The sequence below is a fragment of the Oncorhynchus mykiss genome, chromosome 12, assembly GCF_057628025.1.
Source record: "Oncorhynchus mykiss isolate SJ-2025 chromosome 12, ASM5762802v1, whole genome shotgun sequence".
NCBI lineage: Eukaryota > Metazoa > Chordata > Actinopteri > Salmoniformes > Salmonidae > Oncorhynchus > Oncorhynchus mykiss.
Window position 1 is genome coordinate 40,545,436 of NC_143033.1, and position 23,399 is coordinate 40,568,834.

A 23,399-nucleotide genomic window follows, 5' to 3' on the forward strand; every position below is an offset into this window, starting at 1 on the left:
AGGGAAAGGGGACAAGTCACAGGGGAGAAGCAAGTACTATAAATGATCTATGGAACTATGGAATTGCTATGGTACATGGTCACTCACTTATTAAAAATTCAATGTCTATGTTAAGAAACTACAACAACTAAGACAAACCTGAGTCCACGTTAGAGTAATGAAATGGTATGCCACCTGGAAAGTTTTATGAGACAAGAGATATTGCGTGAGTATTTGCTTGAAGGCAAATACTCTACCAAAATGCCCCAATCAAAAGGTTGAGGCAATGGTCAAGTAAATTCTTAATTCAATGACATAACAGACCAAATTCCATTGTTGAAAGTAAATGTATCTACACCAGTTTCCCAACTCCAGTCCTTGAATACCCTCAACAGAACACATTTTATTTGTTGTAGCACTGGAAAAACATACCTGATTCAACTCATCGAGGGATTGACCAGGGCAAACATTTGGGGGTACTCGAGGACTGAAGTTGGGAAACACTTTATCTACACTACTACTACCACCAATAGTTAATTCAGTATTTTTTACAAAGATTTCAGAAATGAATGTTTAAAATAAATGGATGAAATGAAAACAAAGACAAAGAAAATGAAGGGTATGAGAACTTACTTGTGAAAGCATAGCCTGAGAAGTCAAATTGAACAAAAAGAGATGGGTAAACATGAATAACAAAATCAGTAGAAATAGAAACAATGAGAACAGAATGGTAGAAGTTGACTGTCCTGTCACTTCAGAATTGACTATGAACCAAGACCGACAGTGATAATAGGATAGTTCACTTTTGTAATATATATATATATATATATATTTTTATTTTTATTTATTTATTTTACCTTTATTTAACCAGGTAGGCAAGTTGAGAACAAGTTCTCATTTACAATTGCGACCTGGCCAAGATAAAGCAAAGCAGTTCGACAGATACAACAACACAGAGTTACACATGGAGTAAAACAAACATACAGTCAATAATAAAGTATAAACAAGTCTATATACAATGTGAGCAAATGAGGTGAGAAGGGAGGTAAAGGCAAAAAAAGGCCTTGGTGGCAAGGTAAATACAATATAGCAAGTAAAACACTGGAATGGTAGTTTTGCAATGGAAGAATGTGCAAAGTAGAAATAAAAATAATGGGGTGCAAAGGAGCAAAATAAATAAATAAATTAAATACAGTTGGGAAAGAGGTAGTTGATAGGGCTAAATTATATGTGGGCTATGTACAGGTGCAGTAATCTGTGAGCTGCTCTGACAGTTGGTGCTTAAAGCTAGTGAGGGAGATAAGAGTTTCCAGTTTCAGAGATTTTTGTAGTTCGTTCCAGTCATTGGCAGCAGAGAACTGGAAAGAGAGGCGGCCAAAGAAAGAATTGGTTTTGGGGGTGACTAGAGAGATATACCTGCTGGAGCGTGTGCTACAGGTGGGAGATGCTATGGTGACCAGCGAGCTGAGATAAGGGGGGACTTTACCTAGCAGGGTCTTGTAGATGACATGGAGCCAGTGGGTTTGGCGACGAGTATGAAGCGAGGGCCAGCCAACGAGAGCGTACAGGTCGCAATGGTGGGTAGTGTATGGGGCTTTGGTGACAAAACGGATTGCACTGTGATAGACTGCATCCAGTTTGTTGAGTAGGGTATTGGAGGCTATTTTGTAAATTACATCGCCAAAGTCGAGGATTGGTAGGATGGTCAGTTTTACAAGGGTATGTTTGGCAGCATGAGTGAAGGATGCTTTGTTGCGAAATAGGAAGCCAATTCTAGATTTAACTTTGGATTGGAGATGTTTGATATGGGTCTGGAAGGAGAGTTTACAGTCTAACCAGACACCTAAGTATTTGTAGTTGTCCACGTATTCTAAGTCAGAGCCGTCCAGAGTAGTGATGTTGGACAGGCGGGTAGGTGCAGGTAGTGATCGGTTGAAGAGCATGCATTTAGTTTTACTTGTATTTAAGAGCAGTTGGAGGCCACGGAAGGAGAGTTGTATGGCATTGAAGCTTGCCTGGAGGGTTGTTAACACAGTGTCCAAAGAAGGGCCGGAAGTATACAGAATGGTGTCGTCTGCGTAGAGGTGGATCAGAGACTCACCAGCAGCAAGAGCGACCTCATTGATGTATACAGAGAAGAGAGTCGGTCCAAGAATTGAACCCTGTGGCACCCCCATAGAGACTGCCAGAGGTCCGGACAACAGACCCTCAGATTTGACACACTGAACTCTATCAGAGAAGTAGTTGGTGAACCAGGCGAGGCAATCATTTGAGAAACCAAGGCTGTTGAGTCTGCCGATGAGGATGTGGTGATTGACAGAGTCGAAAGCCTTGGCCAGATCAATGAATACGGCTGCACAGTAATGTTTCTTATCGATGGCGGTTAAGATATCGTTTAGGACCTTGAGCGTGGCTGAGGAGCACCCATGACCAGCTCTGAAACCAGATTGCATAGCAGAGAAGATATGGTGAGATTCAAAATGGTCGGTAATCTGTTTGTTGACTTGGCTTTCGAAGACCTTAGAAAGGCATGGTAGGATAGATATAGGTCTGTAGCAGTTTGGGTCAAGAGTGTCCCCCCCTTTGAAGAGGGGGATGACCGCAGCTGCTTTCCAATCTTTGGGAATCTCAGACGACACGAAAGAGAGGTTGAACAGGCTAGTAATAGGGGTGGCAACAATTTCGGCAGATAATTTTAGAAAGAAAGGGTCCAGATTGTCTAGCCCGGCTGATTTGTAGGGGTCTAGATTTTGCAGCTCTTTCAGAACATCAGCTGAATGGATTTGGGAGAAGGAGAAATGGGGAAGGCTTGGGCGAGTTGCTGTTGGGGGTGCAGTGCTGTTGACAGGGGTAGGAGTAGCCAGGTGGAAAGCATGGCCAGCAGTAGAAAAATGCTTATTGAAATTTTCAATTATGGTGGATTTATCAGTGGTGACAGTGTTTCCTATCTTCAGTGCAGTGGGCAGCTGGGAGGAGGTGTTCTTATTCTCCATGGACTTTACAGTGTCCCAGAACTTTTTTGAGTTAGTGTTGCAAGAAGCAAATTTCTGCTTGAAAAAGCTAGCCTTGGCTTTTCTAACTGCCTGTGTATAATGGTTTCTAGCTTCCCTGAACAGCTGCATATCACGGGGGCTGTTCGATGCTAATGCAGAACGCCATAGGACGTTTTTGTGTTGATTAAGGGCAGTCAGGTCTGGGGAGAACCAAGGGCTATATCTGTTCCTGGTTCTAAATTTCTTGAATGGGGCATGTTTATTTAAGATGGTTAGGAAGGCATTTTTAAAAAATATCCAGGCATCCTCTACTGACGGGATGAGGTCAATATCCTTCCAGGATACCCCGGCCAGGTCGATTAGAAAGGCCTGCTCGCTGAAGTGTTTCAGGGAGCGTTTTACAGTGATGAGAGGAGGTCGTTTGACCGCTGACCCATTACGGATGCAGGCAATGAGGCAGTGATCGCTGAGATCTTGGTTGAAGACAGCAGAGGTGTATTTAGAGGGGAAGTTGGTTAGGATGATATCTATGAGGGTGCCCGTGTTTAAGGCTTTGGGGAGGTACCTGGTAGGTTCATTGATAATTTGTGTGAGATTGAGGGCATCAAGTTTAGATTGTAGGATGGCTGGGGTGTTAAGCATGTTCCAGTTTAGGTCGCCTAGCAGCACGAGCTCTGAAGATAGATGGGGGGCAATCAGTTCACATATGGTGTCCAGAGCACAGCTGGGGGCAGAGGGTGGTCTATAGCAGGCGGCAACGGTGAGAGACTTGTTTTTAGAAAGGTGGATTTTTAAAAGTAGAAGTTCAAATTGTTTGGGTACAGACCTGGATAGTAGGACAGAACTCTGCAGGCTATCTTTGCAGTAAATTGCAACACCGCCCCCTTTGGCAGTTCTATCTTGTCTGAAAATGTTGTAGTTTGGAATTAAAATGTCTGAATTTTTGGTGGTCTTCCTAAGCCAGGATTCAGACACAGCTAGAACATCCGGGTTGGCAGAGTGTGCTAAAGCAGTGAAAAGAACAAACTTAGGGAGGAGGCTTCTAATGTTAACATGCATGAAACCAAGGCTATTACGGTTACAGAAGTCGTCAAAAGAGAGCGCCTGGGGAATAGGAGTGGAGCTAGGCACTGCAGGGCCTGGATTCACCTCTACATCGCCAGAGGAACATAGGAGGAGTAGAATAAGGGTGCGACTGAAAGCAATAAGAATTGGTCGTCTAGAACGTCTGGAACAGAGAGTAAATGGAGGTTTCTGGGGGCGATAAAATAGCATCAAGGTATAATGTACAGACAAAGGTAAGGTAGGATGTGAATACAGTGGAGGTAAACCTAGGTATTGAGTGATGAAGAGAGAGATAATGTCTCTAGAAACATCATTGAAACCAGGAGATGTCATTGCATATGTGGGTGGTGGAACTAATAGGTTGGATAAGGTATAGTGAGCAGGACTAGAGGCTCTACAGTGAAATAAGCCAATAAACACTAACCAGAACAGCAATGGACAAGACATATTGACATTAAGGAGAGGCATGCTTAGTCGAGTGATCAAAAGGGTCCAGTGAGTGGAGAGGTTGGTTTAGGGTCACGGCGATTTAGACAGCTAGCCAAGCCAACCGGTAGCAAGCTAGCATAGGATGGAGTCTGTTGTTAGCCACCTCTTGCGTTCGGTCAGTAGATTAGTGGGGTTCCGTGTGGTAGAGGGGATTAATCCAAATCACACAACAACAAAAATAAGAACAATAGATATAGTTATAGAGGCCCGAGAAGAAAACATAATAATTCAAATAAATAAATTGTCCGATTGTCTATTCAGATAGCAGCCGGAAAGACAGCTAACGGTTAGCGGGCCGCAGATGGGCGTTCCGGTAACGTCGCGACAGAGGAGCCAGCCGGATCTCCTTCAGGTAGATAACGTCGGCAGTCCGGTTGTGAAGGCCCGGTGGGGCTCCGCGTAGGCAGTGAAACGGGTCCGGATAGGTGACTGCAGCCCAGGAGTGAATGATGGAACTCAGGCGTGATTGACGGAGCTGGCTAGCACCGGAACAATCGATGTATGCTCCGGAATCGACGAAAGCCGACTGTCACACGGATAGCAGCTAGCTAGCTGTGAGATCCGGGTATGAACGTCCAGAGAGCAGTTGAAATCCAGGGACATGGAGAGAAAAAAAAAATGGTCCGGTATGTTCCGTTTCCCGAGCCGCGCTGCGCCGTACAAAACTGGCGATAGATTTTCGATAGATTTTCGAACTAAAGGACAGCCGATGACCACAAACCGTGGTTAGCTTCTGATTAGCTTCTGGGCTAGCTCCTGGCTAGCTTCTGGCTAGTTTCTGGCCAGCCTCCTGGAGTTTCTGGCTAGCTTCCTGAAGGATTGCAGATCTGAGGTAAATAATACTTTTTTATAAATATAAATTGGTGAGGCTGGTTGCAGGAGAGTGTTTAGAAGATGAGTTGATGGAAAATAAAAATAAAATGTATGTGAAAAAAAGTTGTAAATATATATATATATACAGGACACGACAAGACGAGGACAAAAGACGTCTGAACTGCTATGCGATCTTGGAGAATAGAATGTATATATATATATATATATAACCAGTAAAAAAAAGAAGCAAGTATTCTAAATTTAGAGAACTCAATAAAAATACCTAATCAATGTACTTTATCATCAATTAGGCATGTTAAAGGGCAACTGCACCACTTTTGGATTTCATATTCCTCATCTCCAGCACCAAACCAGTGTTTACATTTGTAAAAATGGCACGTTTCAATGATCTATGGTTAAAAATATAAGGTCCTAAAAAATACTTCTTTGTGAAATCACAGGGTAGGATTAAAAGTTTTTAAAAAACAGGGATTTTCAAAACCTGGAAAGGGTTTCTAGCCAGAGGGAGTTTTTTTTTTCTTGATTCCCACGTCACCGCGAATCTCAGTGTTTGAAAATCACTTAATTAAAAAAAAAAAAAAACCTTTGATGATGACATTCGGTATAACATTCTAACGTATTTTTTTTCTTCCTACAAAACAAATACGCTGTTTTCATATATGTAAACACTGGTTTGATTCTGGAGATAATGAATATGAGGTTGAAAAGTGGGGGAGTTGCTCTTTAAGGATTCTGGATAGACTTAAAATAATGTCACTGTACTTTTAAGCTAAGAAAACATAAAGAGCACCATGAAATCACTGTTTATCAGATAAAAAAAAGGTAGTCAATGCTCGAAATTATGAAGTAATACCAGGACAAGGCATCCCTCTAGACTTCAGACTGAAAAAAAGGGTAAATCCAAGTGGCAGCTAAGGGTGACTGCTGCAGAAGCAGAAGGTTTAAAGCACAGATGGAAGCGTGGCAAGAAGCAGAACCGAATCAGACTGATTCATGCCTTAAATACAATGTGTTGAATCAGAACGGAATAAACCTTTTTAACTAGCCAGCACAGCAACTTCAAGCAGCATGACTGGCAAACTAGGAAGGAGAAGAGAAAAGATGGGGTCGCTATTCCATTCCAACTCTCTAATTCCTTCAGCACCTGTGTTTTGGGATGGCTATCGCAGTGTGTGAATCTCACCAGATTAATATTATGCTATTTCATTAAGCAGCTCTTCCAAGTTTTTTCCACTTACTTAATTTGTGTAAAGTGGCCTTAATAAAACAGCCAAAAAGAGGAGCAATTATAAACTAATCAGGAAGTACATTTGTCTCTAACTATGCCCGTACTACTCTACAAGTATAACAATATTTTCACTGCCTGACTTTTGGATTTTTCCGTAGCGAGAATGTGCAGAAACAACCTCTTCTTACTCGTGACGGCATCTGAGATTCAGAATAACAAACCCTCAGTGTTGACTTATCTGAAGATACCATTATTCCATACGATATTCCACTATATTGGCAAATGTATAATGTATGGTTTTATTCCAAATTCACTATGCTTTAGAAGTTTAAGAATTTTCAGGAGTGATGCTTCAGTGATGGTTGTGTAGTAAGTGATGCTTCAAAGTGATGTACACACAAAACTCCTTTCAATCAATTATTAGGTAGTAGCATTCATTGATCCATCAAATATCTGTCGAGAGAAAATCTCAAAATGACAAAGGATTATGCTCTGATAACTTCAGTTGTCCTCATGAAGAACCGTGACAAACACACAGACACTATGGTCACAAGGAGCAGAGTGTGTGTGTGTGTGTGTGTGTGTGGGGGGGGGGTACAGAAACTAGGATTGCACCCCCCTTTCACCCTCTATTATATGAAGCACTAGGTCCCTAGCCCTCCTTCCCCAACCCTTCCATGCAAACAGACACGCAGTCTGGGGTCAGTTGGTAATGCATCCCCGGAGTGGAGTGGCTGGTCTATCAGAGAGATCGGAAGGGGGATGCATTATGCTTTTGGCGCAGGGGGCTTGGGGTGGTCGTGGCTGGATGGCTAGACTGCACTAGGTGGTGATGGGGAGGAAAAGCATTACGGTCAGGTGAGTGCTATCGCTCTGCAGGAGGGACAGGGAAAAAGGGAGGGAGCAGGAGGGAACAGGGAAGGAGGGAGGCACTTACGGACTGGCTCAGTCTTGAAGTTCTGGGGAGGGCTGCTCTCGCCCTCGCCCTTGCCGTTGATGGCGGACATCTTGACCTCATAGAAGGTCTCGGGCTTCAGGCCAACGATGGTGATCATGCTCAGGCCTGTCGGAGGAAAAAGGGTTTTAGAAAGCTCTATTAAAGCTACTCATCACGGACCCAGTCACCCAGCTGGCTGATGAAACCCATGTCTTGGATGGGTCTAGGAAGAGTAATGCGATGGTAGGGCCTGTGCTTAAAAGAGCAGAGGACAGGACAGAGTGCTGGCTGTTATTTTGATCTCCTCTCTTTCCAGGAGCAAGGCAGTGTGGTGGAGAAGACTGTGAGCGGAGAGGGGGTGTGATGGCATGACTGTTTCTTGTGTATGAGCGAGCGTGGAGGCTCGTCCTCGTTTGTTTGAGTGAGTGTGTGGGGAGGTGTATTGCTTGACCCTGTGTGTGTGGGGGCGAGGGTGTGCGAGAAAGTCATATGTTGAGGTTGGTTATGTTTGTTTCTGTGTGTGTATGTGTGTATTTTCTAGTCCATGAGTAGATTTTTTTCCACAAAAAGCAGGACATTCTCCAAACACCCGACAGGGCCGACATCCCCGTTTTTTGCAATAGGAAGCAAAGCAGGTACAGAGGTCAAAGAGCCGATGCCTCGTGAGGACCCGGAGAAGGCGAGTGGGAAAGCTGCAGTTACCGTCAATACTACTCGCCAACGTGCAATCATTGGACAATAAATTAGACAAGGTACGATCACGAATATCCTACCAACGGGACATCAAAAACTGTAATATCCTATGTTTCATTGAATCGTGGCTGAATGACGACATGGATATTCACTTAGCGGGACATACGCTGACCCGGCACGATAGAACAACACAAGACGAGGGGTGGCCGTCTGTGCATATTTGTAAACAACAGCTGGTGCACGAAATCTAAGGAAGTCTCTAGATTTTGCTCACCTGAAGTAGAGTATATTGTAATAAATTTCAGGCCACACTACTCGCCTAGAGAGTTTTCAGCTATACTTTCGTGGCTTTACCACCACAGCCAGATGCTGGCACTAAGACCGCACTCAGCCAGCTACATAAGGAAATAAGAAAACAGGAAACCACTCACCCAGAGGCGGCGCTCCTAGTGGCCGGAGACTTTAATGCAGGGAAACTTAAATCAGTTCTACCAAATTTCTATCAACATGTTAAATGTGCAACGAGAGGGGGAAAAAAATATAGATTGCCTGTACTCCACACACAGAGACGTGTACAAAGCTCTACCTCGCCCTCCATTTGGTAAATCCGACCACAACTCTATCCTCCTGATTTCTGCTTACAAGTAAAAATGAAAGCAGGAAGCACCCGTGACTAGGTCAATAAAGAAAAGTGGTCAGATGAAGCAGATGCTAAACTACAGGACTGTTTAGCTATCACAGATTGGAACATGTTCCGGGATTCTTCCAATGGCATTGAGGAGTACACTGGCTTTATCAATAAGTGCATCGAGGACGTCGTCCCCACAGTGACTGTACCTACATACCCCAACCAGAAGCCATAGATTAAAGGCAACATTCACACTGAGCTAAAGGGTAGAGCTGCCACTTTCAAGTTGCGGGAATCTAACCCGGAAGCTTACAAGAAATCCTGCTATGCCCTGCGACGAACCATCAAACAGGCAAAGCATCAAAACAGGGCTAAGATTGAATCATACTACACCGGCTCCGACGCTCGTCTTATGTGGTAGTGCTTGCAAACTATTACAGACTACAAAGGGAAGCACAGCTGCAAGCTGCCCAGTGACACAAGCTTACCAGACGAGCTAAATCACTTCTATACTCGCTTCGAGGCAAGCAACACTGAGGCATGCATGAGAGCATCAGCTGTTCCAGACGACTGTGTGATCACGCTCTCCGTAGCCGGCGTGAGTAAGACCTTAAAAACAGGTCAACATACACACCACCCGATGTCACAGGAAGGCCACTGCCTGTTCACCCCGCTATCATCCAGAAGGCGAGGTCAGTACAGGTGCATCAAAGCTGGGACCGAGAGACTGAAAAACAGCTTCTATCTCAAAGCCATCAGACTGTTAAACAGCCACCACTAACATTGAGTGGCTGCTGCCAACACACTGACTCAACTCCAGCCACTTTAATAATGGGAATTGATGGGAATTGATGTAAAATATATCACTAGCCACTTTAAACAATGCTACTTAATATAATGTTTACATACCCTACATTATTTATCTCATATGTATACGTATATACTGTACTCTATATCATCTACTGCATCTTTATGTAATACATGTATCACTAGCCACTTTAAACTATGCCACTTTGTTTACATACTCATCTCATATGTATATACTGTACTCAATACCATCTACTGCAGCTTGCCTATGCCGCTCTGTACCATCACTCATTCATATATCTTTATGTACATATTCTTTATCCCTTTACACTTGTGTGTATAAGGTAGTAGTTTTGGAATTGTTAGCTAGATTACTCGTTGGTTATTACTGCATTGTCGGAACTAGAAGCACAAGCATTTCGCTACACTCGCATTAACATCTGCTAACCATGTGTATGTGACAAATACAATTTGATTTGATATGAAGGCTGCGTGGCCAGACGGATTACCAGGACGTGTGCTCCAGGCATGTGCTGACCAATTGGTAGGTGTCTTCACTGACATTTTCATCATGTCCCTGATTGAGTCTGTAATACCAACATGTTTCAAACAGACCACCATAGTCTCTGTGCCCAAGAACACAAAGGCAACCTGCCTAAATGACTACAGACCCGTAGCACTCAAGTCTGTAGCCATGAAGTGCTTTGAAAGGCTGGTAATGGCTCACACCAACACCATTATCCCAGAAACCCTAGACCCACTCCATTTTGCATACCACCCAAACAGATCCACAGATGATGTTATCTCTGTTGCACTACAAACTGCCCTTTCCCACCTCGACAAAAGGAGCACTTATGTGAGAATGCTATTCATTGACTACAGCTCAGCGTTCAACACCATAGTGCCCTCAAATCTCATCACTAAGCTAAGGATCCTGGGACTAAACACCTCCCTCTGCAACTGGATCCTGGACTTTCTGATGGGCAGCCACCAGGTGGTGAGGGTATGTAGCAACACATCTGCCACGCTGATCCTCAACACTGGAGCTCCCCAGGGGTGCGTGCTCAGTCCCCTCCTGTACTCCCTGGCCAGGCACGACTCCAACACCATCATTAAGTTTGCAGACGACACAACAGTGGTGGGCCTGATCACCGACAACGACGAGACAGCCATTAGGGAGGAGGTCAGAGACCTGGACAGGTGGTGCCAGAATATCAACCTATCCCTCAACGTAACCAAGACAAAGGAGATAATTGTGGACTACAGGAAAGGAGGACCGAGCACGCCCCCATTCTCATCAACAGGGCAGTAGTGAAGCAAGTTGAGCGCTTCAAGTTCCTTGATGTCCACATCAACAACAAACTTGAATTTTTCAAACACACCAAGACAGTCGTGAAGAGGGCACGACAAAGCCTATTCCCCCTCAGGAAACTAAACCGATTTGGCATGGGTCCTGAGATCCTCAAAAGGTTCTACAGTTGCAACATCGAGATCATCCTGACTGGTTGCATCACTGCCTGGTACGGCAATTGCTCGGCCTCTGACCGCAAGGCACTACAGAGGGTAGCGCGTATGGCCCAGTACATCACTGGGGCTAAGCTGCCGGCCATCCAGGACCTCTACACCAGGCTGTGTCAGAGGAAAGCCCTAAAAATTGTCAAAGACCTCAGCCACCCCAGTCATAGACTCTTCTCTCTACTACCGCATGGCAAGCGGTACCGGAGTGCCAAGTCTAGGACAAAAAAGCTTCTCAACAGTTTTTATCCCCAAGCCATAAGACTCCTGAACAGGTAATCAAATGGCTACCCGGACTATTTGCGTTGTGCACCCCCCAACCCCAACAACCCCTATTTTACACTGCTGCTACTCTCTGTTTATCATGTATGCACACTCACTTTAACTATACATTCATGTACATACTACCTCAATTGGGCCGACCAACCAGTGCTCCCACACATTGGCTAACCGGGCTATTAGCATTGTGTCCCGCCACCCACCAACCCGTCTTTTACGCTACTGCTACTCCCTGTTTATCATATACAGTATGCATAGTCACTTTAACCATATCTACATGCTACCTCAAACAGCCTGACTAACCGGTGTATGTATGTAGCCTCGCTACTGTATATAGCCTGTCTTTTTACTGTTGTTTTATTTCTTTACTTACCTATTGTTCTCCTAATACCTTTTTTGCACTATTGGTTAGCCTGTAAGTAAGCATTTCACTGTAAGGTCTACTTGTTGTATTCGGCGCACGTGACAAATAAACTTTTATTTTATTTGATATATGTGTGTCTGCAGAATTGCAGTAACTTGTGTGTGAACCAAGTTGTTTTAAGTTTGTGTGCTTCTGTGCTAGAAGGGATTCCTGTGTGTGTGTGTGTGTGTGTGTGTGTGTGTGTGTGTGTGTGTGTGTGTGTGTGTGTGTGTGTGTCAGCCAGCTCTTTCGTGTGTGCGTGTGTCAGGCTGGGCTCAAGGCTGACAGAACAGCTTGTCAACAATCTGCTGACATATCCCATGTGAGCATGGATAAGACAGACAGACCAACAGATAGACACAGTGCCACATATACTCGACAGGAAGGAGGGCCTGTCAGCCCCTGACAGATTTGTTATTTAGTGCATCTTTGTGTTTGTCGTCATTTCGGCTGAATCACTGTGCTGACAATTAAATTCTAATATCAACCCCAACATCTCACATAGGTTTTGATATTTTATTTACATGTTATTTATCCCATTGAGATGGATTTGTCCCTTCCAAGAAAACACTGGCTAAGACTCAATATGAAAGGTATTAATTATGCTCTGACACTAGGTTATGTTTCAACAAACGGGCCTTATTCACAACTGAAGGCTGACGTTCACATTTCAACCATCTGGCATAAACTAGTCTACTTGGAGTCCTACTGGCAATGTCATTTTGTGGTGGGCTGCTCAGTGTGTCTGTCTGTGTGTTTGTCTGTATGTGTGTGTGTGTGTGTGTGTGTGTGTACAACTCACCCTCCTCTGCATCGTACTCCCTGCCGGTCCAGTCTTCACCCTGCATGCGCCACTCTGCCCGGTACTTGAGGATGGCAACGCCGCCGCTGGCATCGGGCTCCTCAAACTCCACAACGGCAGTGCTGGAGAAGGGCTCCACTCGCTCGATGGCGGGTGCCGACGGCACATCTACACAACACCACAGAGACATACCGGTTAAATCCTGGCCCTCGAGACCCACGGGATGTGCAGCCAATCAGACTCAAGGATTCAACGAGAAATGTGCCCGGATTCACCCAGTCAAAAGGCCATATATGAAGGGATCAGCCAATCACGGTTTTAAGGTTTTATGATACTACAGGCTACATGTGAAATGATGTCCCAACTGCAAGGGAATTATCCAAATGACATCTTCCAAATTATATTGGCAAGAACATGTTGGGGTGATATTCTGAGACACACATGGTTTACTGACACTGGACACAGGGAAACAATTGTAACAGCCAAATCTGCCATATCTTTTCACAACTAGCTTTAAAAAAATGTAAGAATGGTTCTTCCATTGGTGCACTCACAAGCACAGTGCCACTTCACTAACAAATGTGTTAAAGTGGCAGTCACCACTGTGTTGCAGATGAATAAAATAACGCTTGTCCAACTACCCTTGACGTCTGTACTGCTTTATAGTCCACCAAAATAGCAGCCTTAAATGTGTACTTAACGCCAAAATGTCTTTGTAAACGCCCTGGAAATTACACCCATTATGTTTTTAAATCACAATTGCATTTCACCTTAACAACTGCAAAGTAACTGATCTTGAAGCTAAAAGCCCTATGTTGACCTCCAGATGTGATGTATGAAACTGACACAGAAATACTTGTGGTTTCGGAAGTAAAATCGAGACCAAACTTCTGAACTGTTCCAGAAATAATTGGTTGAAGCTGCGTAAGGTGTGCTAACGACACTGTGTGGCTGTACTATATGCACCTTCCATTTAACTAAAATACAAACTTTCTATTGCCATATTTGTTCAGCTATACAGTATCAAATGTTTTAATAATGAATACATATGAATCATCTGAATAAGGGAAATCAGTGTACAGTATCACAGAGTAAGCCCTGTTGACTGACCTGCTGGGATCAGGAGGAACTCCTTGGACTCTGCTCCGATCATGTTGGTAGCTGTGCAGTTGTAGCTTCCAAAGTCATTCTGGGAATCTGGGGTGACCTGGAAGAAGATTTATTTTTTTCCTTCAATGATCTGATTTACCCCAGATGGTCTTGTTGATTACTGAGGATCTCATCGCCGTGGTGCTAGCAGCGCTCTTTGTTCCTCACCGCTGGCGTACGTCTTGCTCGAAAATGATCGAGTAACAGGGGCAGTGGGCCCCTCTGGTGGCACCATTAACCAGGCATCTTAAGGTAAATGTGCCAGCGGGTCATACAGGCCTCTTTGCCACAGAGAGCGTTCTAGGTTCAGGGGACACTGGGCATGAAACCCACTTTTGAATGGGCACACTCACTGCCTGAGATTCCGCACAGAAGGTTATGCATGCTGACTGTGTCCACCCAGGTCCTGGGAACAGACTCAATGCTTGCGTACCAAATGGCACCCTATTCTCATTATAAAGCTCTACTTAGAATCTTGGGCTCTGGTCAAGAGTAGTGAACTATATAGGGGATAGGGTGCAATTTGGGACGCAACCATTGACTGTGGTTTCCCAACAAGTTTCACGTGTGCTTTTATAAATGTCGAGATTTAGGACCCGGGTCTCCCACGGCAGACGCCACTGTCAAAGATTTTTATAACTTAACCAAGATCGACCACAGCCTGTCGTTTCCAATGGGGACACATGAGTCACAGTGGGCAGAACAAGCAAGGTGGTGGGCAGAACAAAGCACGAGTTAGTGAGATCCTATTGGCCCGTTTTAGCATGCATCTGCCCGTTAGAGAACACCTACTCCGTGAAGTGTGCAATAACTCAATTCGCCTTTGCACTCCTAAACAACGCAATTTAGTCCAATCTGTTCATAGCAGATTTTAGTTTTGGGAATAAAAAAAACCTGTATTGAGAGCCTCTAGAGTGGCGCAGCGGTCTAAGGCAGTGCATCACATGCAATGCTAGGGGCATTACTACAGACCTGAGTTAATTTCCGAGCTGTGCAAACAAACGGCCGTGGCCAGGAATCAGTTGAATGGTGTTTCCTCCGACACATTGGTGTGGCTGGTTTATGAGTTAAGCTGGCAGGTGTTATGAGCGCGGTTAGGCGGGTCATGTTTCGAAGGACGCATGACTCCACCTTCGCAGCGATGCTCTCTCTACAAAGCTTGTATTGAGATCAAATGTTTCATCGATGAGAACTTGCAGAATGTCAGTCAAAATCCATCTTCTACCACTGCCGGGCATCCTCTCACTATGATATTTGGTAGTAAGTGGATGCCTCACATTTATACTTCCAGTGAAATATCTGTCTCATTCTTCAACGTGCCAATGTCTTGACCACCCGCCCAAGTGGGCCAACACTAATGTTTAAGTTGCAGGCAGGGCTACCTCATCACATGACCATGAGCAACCATGACTGACGCATGTCCGCTAAACTTTCACAAGCTTTTTCACATTTTAATGTCAACTAGGGCTGTCAAACGATTCAAATGTAATCTAGTTTATCGCAGGATTTGCTGTGACTAATCACACATTTATAATTTGCTCAAACTGAGCTGTAATTTCTATTTAAATTAATACAAAAAGCACTACAAGAATATTGCCGTTTTGATTTTGTCCAAAGTAACAATTAGCAAAATCTGGTAAATTGACAAGCACACTTTCTTTAACCTCAAAGTCAACTTGTTTTGTCATCGCATTGTTGTTTCTACTTGTATAGATTATGTATGTTGGATGTTTTCAGTGTATTTTGAACGCATTCAGACAATGCGCAAAAAAATAATGTGTGCACTAACTTGAGTTAATTGGATTAACTGACAGCACAAATTCTTACATGTTAAAAATGATAAATAGGGAAACAGATAGCCTTCGCTTTTCTGTTCTTTTTACTGAGCTTCTTCCAACAGTTACTGACCAATGTCTGAAGAGAGGTGTGCGCTTGCAGCAGTAACACATCCGAATGGATGGCTCAGAAATACAAAATAATCATTTTTAACACACTTGAATTATTATACTCAGGTAGGTTAAGTTACCTTAACAGAATTACATTACAAATAGCAATTGCATTGCTACAGCAACATGTTAACACTACCTCTTCACATGTGAGGAGAATAACACTATTTCACCAAAACATGTGAACCTGCAATTCCACATGTGAAAGTGAGATTTTCACATGAGTTTTCACATGTGAATGTTCTTTACATGTGAAACTGCAAATTACACATATGAAACTGCAAATTAGATTTACACATGTGAATTTGAGATTTTCACATGAGTTTCTCACACATGAAACTGCATATCTGATTTTCACAAGTTCTTAACATGTGAAACAGCAATTCACATGTGTGGTGAACTCTAAATAAAAAATACGTGACATTTAAATACAACATGTGAAAATTAGATTTTGACATTCGTTTTTTTTGTAAGGGTAACAATGTGTTTCTGGAGCTCTCAAGTGAGATGTAAAAAAAAAAGTGAACTTTCATGTGCCTTAACAATAAACTTGTAGGTGATCTGTAAATAAAACATTTTTTAAAATTAAGAGCCTAGTTTTTTTTCTCACAGAGAAACTAAGGATCCTTCCTGGCTAGCCTTGAATGGCTAAGATAATGGAGGGGCTGGTCATGCTGAGAGATGGGTTCTGATTGTTTTACTATGCCACTGGCTACTGTCTATAACAGGCAGGTGTCACGACTTCAGCCGAAGTTGGTGCCTCTCCTTGTTCGGGCGGCGTTCTGCGGTCGTCATCACCGGCTTTCTAGCTGCCACCGGTCTACGTTTCTTTTTCTTTTTCTATTTGTTTTGTCTTGATTGTACACACCTGGTTCCCATTACGTTATCATTTTTTACCCTATTTAACCCTCTGGTTCCCAATATGTTTTGTGCGTGATTTTTCCTTGTTGAGTGTTAGTAGACTTCTGTGTTATGGTGTGTTTTCCCTGTGTGGAATTGTATGGTTGTTTCTTTTCAAGTAAAGTACGTTATTTTACTCAGTTCTGTGTCCTGCGCCTGACTCCGTCCTCACCGCTGCACACTGACACTTGACAGCAGGGGTCTCCAACAGGTAGATCGCAAGCTACCAGTAGTTCGCAGCCCACATATGAGTGGCTCGCCAAGCAATTCTGAAAGTACATGCATTTTCTACGTGTCCCATTGCAAACTTTCTTAAACAAGCTCCTGGCTACTATCCAAACAAAGCCACATTGGCATTACCCCACACCTGGTTAGCCACTATTGCCTTAAAAAGCCAAACGTAACAAATCTGCCAATTAATATCCAGCAGGTCTGTCTGTTTTGTGTGCGCATTTGTCTATCACTCAGTATGTAGCCAGTTAGGAATGCTAGTAATGATAAACATCTTGTGGGTAGACAGAAAGACTTTCTGCAAAAACCTTCTCAATTAAATGTTAACTGCAAAGTGGGCTTACATAACAGAAAGATATCATGATTATTTGTATCAATTGGGTGGTCATCATTTTGCAAATTCTGCCATGACACGTGCTGCAGCAGTAGGCTGAAACGTCCCTAGACTGACCCATTCCTCTCTTTCGAAATGTGTAATTAAATGGGAATGACACTCAAATATTTTTCTTCAGTTTTTTTTTGTTTAGACCTCAAAATTGGTCTTCTGATGTGATTTAAGCATTGACATGGACCCATTTTTTGTTGTTTCTCTATGAATAATTGTAATATTGAGAGTCAAAACCTAAATAATTTAAGCCAGGAAAAATTTAACAGAAAACAAAATTCTGGAAAATACAAAAGATCATTTGATAGGGCCCCTTAGTTGTTTATTAACCATTATTTTACCAGGTATATTGACAGAAAACACATCGCTTGTACACCTAGGACCCAGAGAAGAGATGAATGTGCCTATTTGAAAGCTATAAAATATGTTTTAAAGAGAAATGTATTCAAGTAGCTCTCATGCTAGAAAATGTTGGAGACCCCTGGTCTATAATATAATTGGGAGGTATCCCTGATCAGCAGTCTACCGCAGATTTTTTGAAAAGATAATAGCAATGTCACTAAACAACTGTCATTGAACCAGACAATGCAGAGTTTTCTGATGACAGTGATGGGGAAGAAAGGAAGATCAACAGTTTTGGCCAACATTAAACCTAACTAGCTAGCTAATGTTAGTTGCTTGGTATCTAATGCCAGCTAACGTTATAAATCGTATCTCATTTTGTCAGAAATCCATTTGTATTGCTAAACTGTATGGGTTGGGATTATGGTTCATGAACTTGTTTAGCTAGCTAGCTTGCTACATGTTTAAACAAAAGAGTCCACTTAGCCAGATGATTATGTAGCCAGGTGTGCCTGGGGATGCTAAGGCCATCTATCCCTTGTTCCACTTTCCACCCAACTGCAGTGTATGATATACCCGTTTGAGGCTCGGAGTCTGTGCTTTTGTAAAGTGTACAGAAAAGCCAATATTGGAAATGGTACATAAGTCTCAACTGGGAAATGTGGTCACATACGTGCTGCAGGCGTTACCCAGTTTGAGCTTGCCTTAGGTGAATTGTGTTTTAACATCTGGTAATTGTATAAACCAACAGGTAGTTGTCAATCTCAGGAGGAAAGGGGAAGGGGGGTACCTAGTCCGTTGTCCAGCTGATTATATTCAACTGAAATGTGTCTTCCTCTCTGAATCAGAGAGGTGGGGGGCTGCCTTAATTGACATCCACGTCTTCGGCGCCTGGGGAACAGTGGGTTAACTGCCTTGCTCAGGGGCAGAATGACAGATTTTTACCTTGTCAGCTCGGGGATTCGATCCAGCAACCTTCCGGTTACAACGCTCTAACTGCAACTACAGTCCTTGAGAAAGGCACTTATTTATGATATTAAAAAAAAAATGGAACCTTTATTTAACTTGAGAAAGGCACTTAAACCAAAATGGTTCAGGAAAAAAACACATACCAGTATAAATCCAGTTGTATTATTGTATTTCACGTTACATAAAAGCGTCTCTAAAGTACCTCAGAAAGAATTATGCCATCAACAATTATTCTCTCTCCAGGGACCTTGACACAAAATAGCCACGGTGTATTATGGTGATATAACATCCGTGTGCTATCATTTCACTGACAGTTAATTGCGAGATAACATTACTGTCATACTTAATTGGTCAGCCTAAGCACGTCTCAACTTGAGCAGTCAATTACTCCCTGGTATCATTAGGAAGTTTCAGTATGTTAAATGGGTACTCTACTTTGGTTGGATTACAGCTAAAATGAAGCTTTCAGCAAACTTGTTACTGAATCACTGCATGCAGAAATGTCAGGGTTCTGCAAGGGAGTCTCGTTTGTTTTAGCCATGCATGCTATGCAGGAACCAGACAATGTTTGGCATTACATTGTATGGAGTGCATTCTTAAAAATGTGATATCATTCATCACATACTCTACACACAGTTTTGGGGCCCTCATATCCCTATTGTACCATACCTCGAGGTAGCTGACAGCTGGTGTGTTGTAGATCTTGACGTTGGTGGTGTTAGTGCTAGACAGCTGCTGGCCATCTCTGAACCACACCACTGAGGCTCCCGGATGAGCCAGCACCTCACAGCTGATGTTGGCTGCGTTCCCTTCCCAGGTGTAGACCGTCACCGAGCCCTGGATCTTGGGAGCATCTGCAACAACATGGGGAGGGGCATGTTATGTCTGCACTAGATATCTGTACATAGCTAAAACACTATAATGAATACTATAATACACTGCTCAAAAAAATAAAGGGAACATTAAAATAACACATCCTAGATCTGAATGAATGAAATATTCTTATTAAATACTTTTTTCTTTACATAATTGAATGTGCTGACAACAAAATCACACAAAAATGATAATTGGAAATCAAATTTATCAACCCATGGAGGTCTGGATTTGGAGTCACACTCAAAATTAAAGTGGAAAACCACACTACAGCCTGATCCAACTTTGATGTAATGTCCTTAAAACAAGTGAAAATGAGGCTCAGTAGTGTGTGTGGCCTCCACATGCCTGTATGACCTCCCTACAATGCCTAGGCATGCTCCTGATGAGGTGGCGGATGGTCTCCAGAGGGATCTCCTCCCAGACCTGGACTAAAGCATCCGCCAACTCCTGGACAGTCTGTGGTGCAACGTGGCGTTGGTGGATGGAGCGAGACATGATGTCCCAGATGTGCTCAATTGGATTCAGGTCTGGGGAACGGGCGGGCCAGTCCATAGCATCAATGCCTTCCTCTTACAGGAACTGCTGACACACTCCAGCCACATGAGGTCTAGCATTGTCTTGCATTAGGAGGAACCCAGGGCCAACCGCACCAGCATATGGTCTCACAAGGGGTCTGAGGATCTCATCTCGGTACCTAATGGCAGTCAGGCTACCTCTGGCGAGCACATGGAGGGCTGTGTGGCCCCCCAAAGAAATGCCACCCCACACCATGACTGATCCACCGCCAAACCGGTCCTGCTGGAGGATGTTGCAGGCAGCAGAACGTTCTCCACGGCGTCTCCAGACTGTCACGTCTGTCACATGTGCTCAGTGTGAACCTGCTTTCACCTGTGAAGAGCACAGAGCGCCAGTGGCGAATTTGCAAATCTTGGTGTTCTCTGACCGTTTGAGCAGACACATGCACATTTGTAGCCTGCTGGAGGTCATTTTGCAGGGCTCTGGCAGTGCTCCTCCTGCTCCCCCTTGCACAAAGGCGGAGGTAGCGGTCCTGCTGCTGGGTTGTTGCCCTCCTACGGCCTCCTCCACATCTCCTGATGTACTGGCCTGTCTCCTGGTAGTGCCTTCATGCTCTGGACACTACGCTGACAGACACAGCAAACCTTCTTGCCACAGCTCGCATTGATGTGCCATCCTGGATGAGCTGCACTACCTGAGCCACTTGTGTGGGTTGTAGACTCCGTCTCATGCTACCACTAGAGTGAAAGCACCGCCAGCATTCAAAAGTGACCAAAACATCAGCCAGGAAGCATAGGAACTGAGAAGTGGTCTGTGGTCACCACCTGCAGAACCACTCCTTTATTGGGGGTGTCTTGCTAATTGCCTATAATTTCCACCTGTTGTCTATTCCATTTGCACAACAGCATGTGACATTTATTGTCAATCAGTGTTGCTTCCTAAGTGGACAGTTTGATTTCACAGAAGTGTGATTGACTTGGAGTTACATTGTGTTGTTTAAGTGTTCCCTTTATTCTTTTGAGCAGTGTAGTATATTATTCAGGGTGTGGTTTCTAGTGTTATTTTCTGGATACGTCTCCCACAATACCTAGGTTTAACCACTATAAAAAAAAAGTTTAACAACAATTCTGTTTGTCTTTCTATGAGGACATAAAGTGGTATATATCATATGGTGAGCATAGTAACGTTGTGCTACACTATGAAATAAAATCATAAAGGCTGCTGTGGTAAGTTGCATTCAGGGGTAAAAGTGATGAGCCAGCAACTGTGTAAAAATAACACTAGATAAGACAGAGGCTGAATCTTCATTCCAGTCACCACTACACTATCAATTTGTTTTATTATGCAATTTGTGCTTTATGGACACGAATGTGAATAATAAATAAGCTGCCGTGTAAGAAGGACTTATATTTTATTCTTATTTGTTGTTTTATGGTTATGGTTCTTTGTTTGGCCTTTAATGTCACATGGCAAGCATAAATCAACCAGTTGTCAGTAAAACTCTCTGTACAACAGTGTGTGGACTGCACTCACTTTCACATATTGCTACTCTACACACTTGCTGTAACCAATTCAGTATTGTTGACTTAGCGCCACAGACTCTCCCTTCACTACCTCAACTGCTATTAAAGCTACCACAATTTATTGATCTACCACACACCCCCCAAAACGGTTTTAGTTGATCATGTTTAATATTGTAAGAAAATAACCCTGGGCTTCCCTGGGCCCATATAAGCTGTGTAAAATATTGTTCTTCTCTCTCATATGTCCTTGATACTGACGCCTCCCCTGATGCTGTTAGCTTTGGTTCCGACGTCTGACACTGGGCACTTGATAGCATTGCGGTCACCAGCTTTTGGGATTGATGGACATCGCCGAGTCGGCAGATTCTCCATCCCTGCTCCACCGATAAGACCTTGCTCCCTCTCTGAAATCTCAACCCACTGTCTGACTCTGCAATGAACCCCGCTGTTCAATTACAGCTAAATGGGTTTCTCAAAATAAACCCTGCGCTTATCGAGAGGAGAGCTAAAACAATCATTGTTTTCATAAGATATTTTTACCAACCGAAAGGGCAAGACAGATTTTTTTAATATCAGCACATGAGTAGCACAAACACACGGCGCATACTACAGATAATATGAAGTGAGTGTCTCAATTGAGAGTTGAGTACTGTACGTGTCGATACCGGCATCATCCTATGTGTAGATGCTGTCCTGATTCTGCAATCTGGTTGGGTTTAATCTAGGAGGGAAAGTGCTTTGCGAGAGACAAAGCACCTTTTCTTATCGCTAATTACTGGCTAACACTGAACAACCCTAAACTAACATTACTGAACTAACAATCTGATTACTCACGAGCCAGACTCCAGCTAACCGCTAGTCCCTACAATCCTATCAATTGTGTATTGTGATGCTATCTGATTTTAGGAGCATATTACCTGTGTTTTGGGGGCAAGGGAAATTAATCTAATTGAACGTTCATTATTTGGTACATATTTTTTTCATTCTCTCTCCCTTCATTTTCATGGAACATTTGAACGTGCAAAATGAGATTAAGCACAATTTGGCTCTCCCTTGCCTGCGCATCTCTCTGATGGTAATGGTGCACAGCTCCATGCTACGTACCGTTAACAGGCTGAAGTGACTAATCTGATAAAAAAAAGCCCTAACTGTGAGTCTGGAACTTGTTAACATTGAAACTTACTGGCCCCTACTCAATTGGTTAGGCAGAAAATTCAATAAAATCTTTGGCAAGGCTACAAAGCCATCATTACACAGTGCTAGATATTGAACAATCCACTGAACTCTAGTGACACAGCATAAAGGAAAAATCAATGGGTCAAGGTCATTGGGTCAATGGCTTCTGGGTAAAATTGTGTCAAAGTCAAGGTGTATGCGTCTTTTGGTAACTTTCTGATCTAGAATTCTTTTGGACTATCACACTTCAGGACATTCTCTTCGATTTAGTCAAAAATTACTATACTCAAATAGAAGGTGACAACTCATGGAACTTTTGAAGATACAGGTAAAAAGTGGTATTAGTGAAATGTGATGTGAAAAAGCGCTGACAACAAGCTAATAGAGACAGACAGATGGGTGTCTTACAGCGGACTTCCAGGTACATGGTCTGCTGGTCTTGACCGATGGAGTTGCGGGCAGTGCAGAGGTAGTGGCCGGCATCGGTGAACTGGACATACTTCAAGGTGAGAGAGGAAACCCGTGCGTGACTACGCACCACAACATTCCCATCAAGACTCTACGAGGAAGAACAGAGAAGAAACACAATTAACACTGACAATTTAATGTTTTGGGATTCTTCTTCGACCACTCAAGGTGCAACCTTCTTTCTTCGGTTTTATATATATATTTTTTTCTGTGCACCTGTCAGATTTGGACAGAATTGTATTTTTAATAGATTTGTTTTCTCTACT

The 23,399-nt window shown here is 43.3% G+C and overlaps 1 protein-coding gene across 16 annotated transcripts in view; it reads right to left on the reverse strand.

The window, feature by feature from the left end:
- ncam1a (neural cell adhesion molecule 1a) overlaps positions 1-23,399 on the reverse strand; it is a 305,600-nt gene that overhangs the window by 39,200 nt on the left and 243,001 nt on the right. For 11 of the 16 annotated variants that reach the window (XM_036937583.2, XM_036937579.2, XM_090192498.1 and 8 more), the window contains 5 exons: positions 23,074-23,224; positions 19,244-19,428; positions 13,763-13,859; positions 12,653-12,820; positions 7,526-7,651 (listed from right to left, as the gene is read on the reverse strand). In XM_036937583.2, the coding sequence (XP_036793478.1) occupies positions 7,526-7,651; positions 12,653-12,820; positions 13,763-13,859; positions 19,244-19,428; positions 23,074-23,224 (727 nt within the window). Of the gene's footprint in view, positions 1-138; positions 175-612; positions 628-7,525; positions 7,652-12,652; positions 12,821-13,762; positions 13,860-19,243; positions 19,429-23,073; positions 23,225-23,399 lie in introns of all 16 variants that reach the window. The other 5 variants (XM_090192496.1, XM_090192495.1, XM_090192493.1 and 2 more) reach the window with 1 other exon arrangement.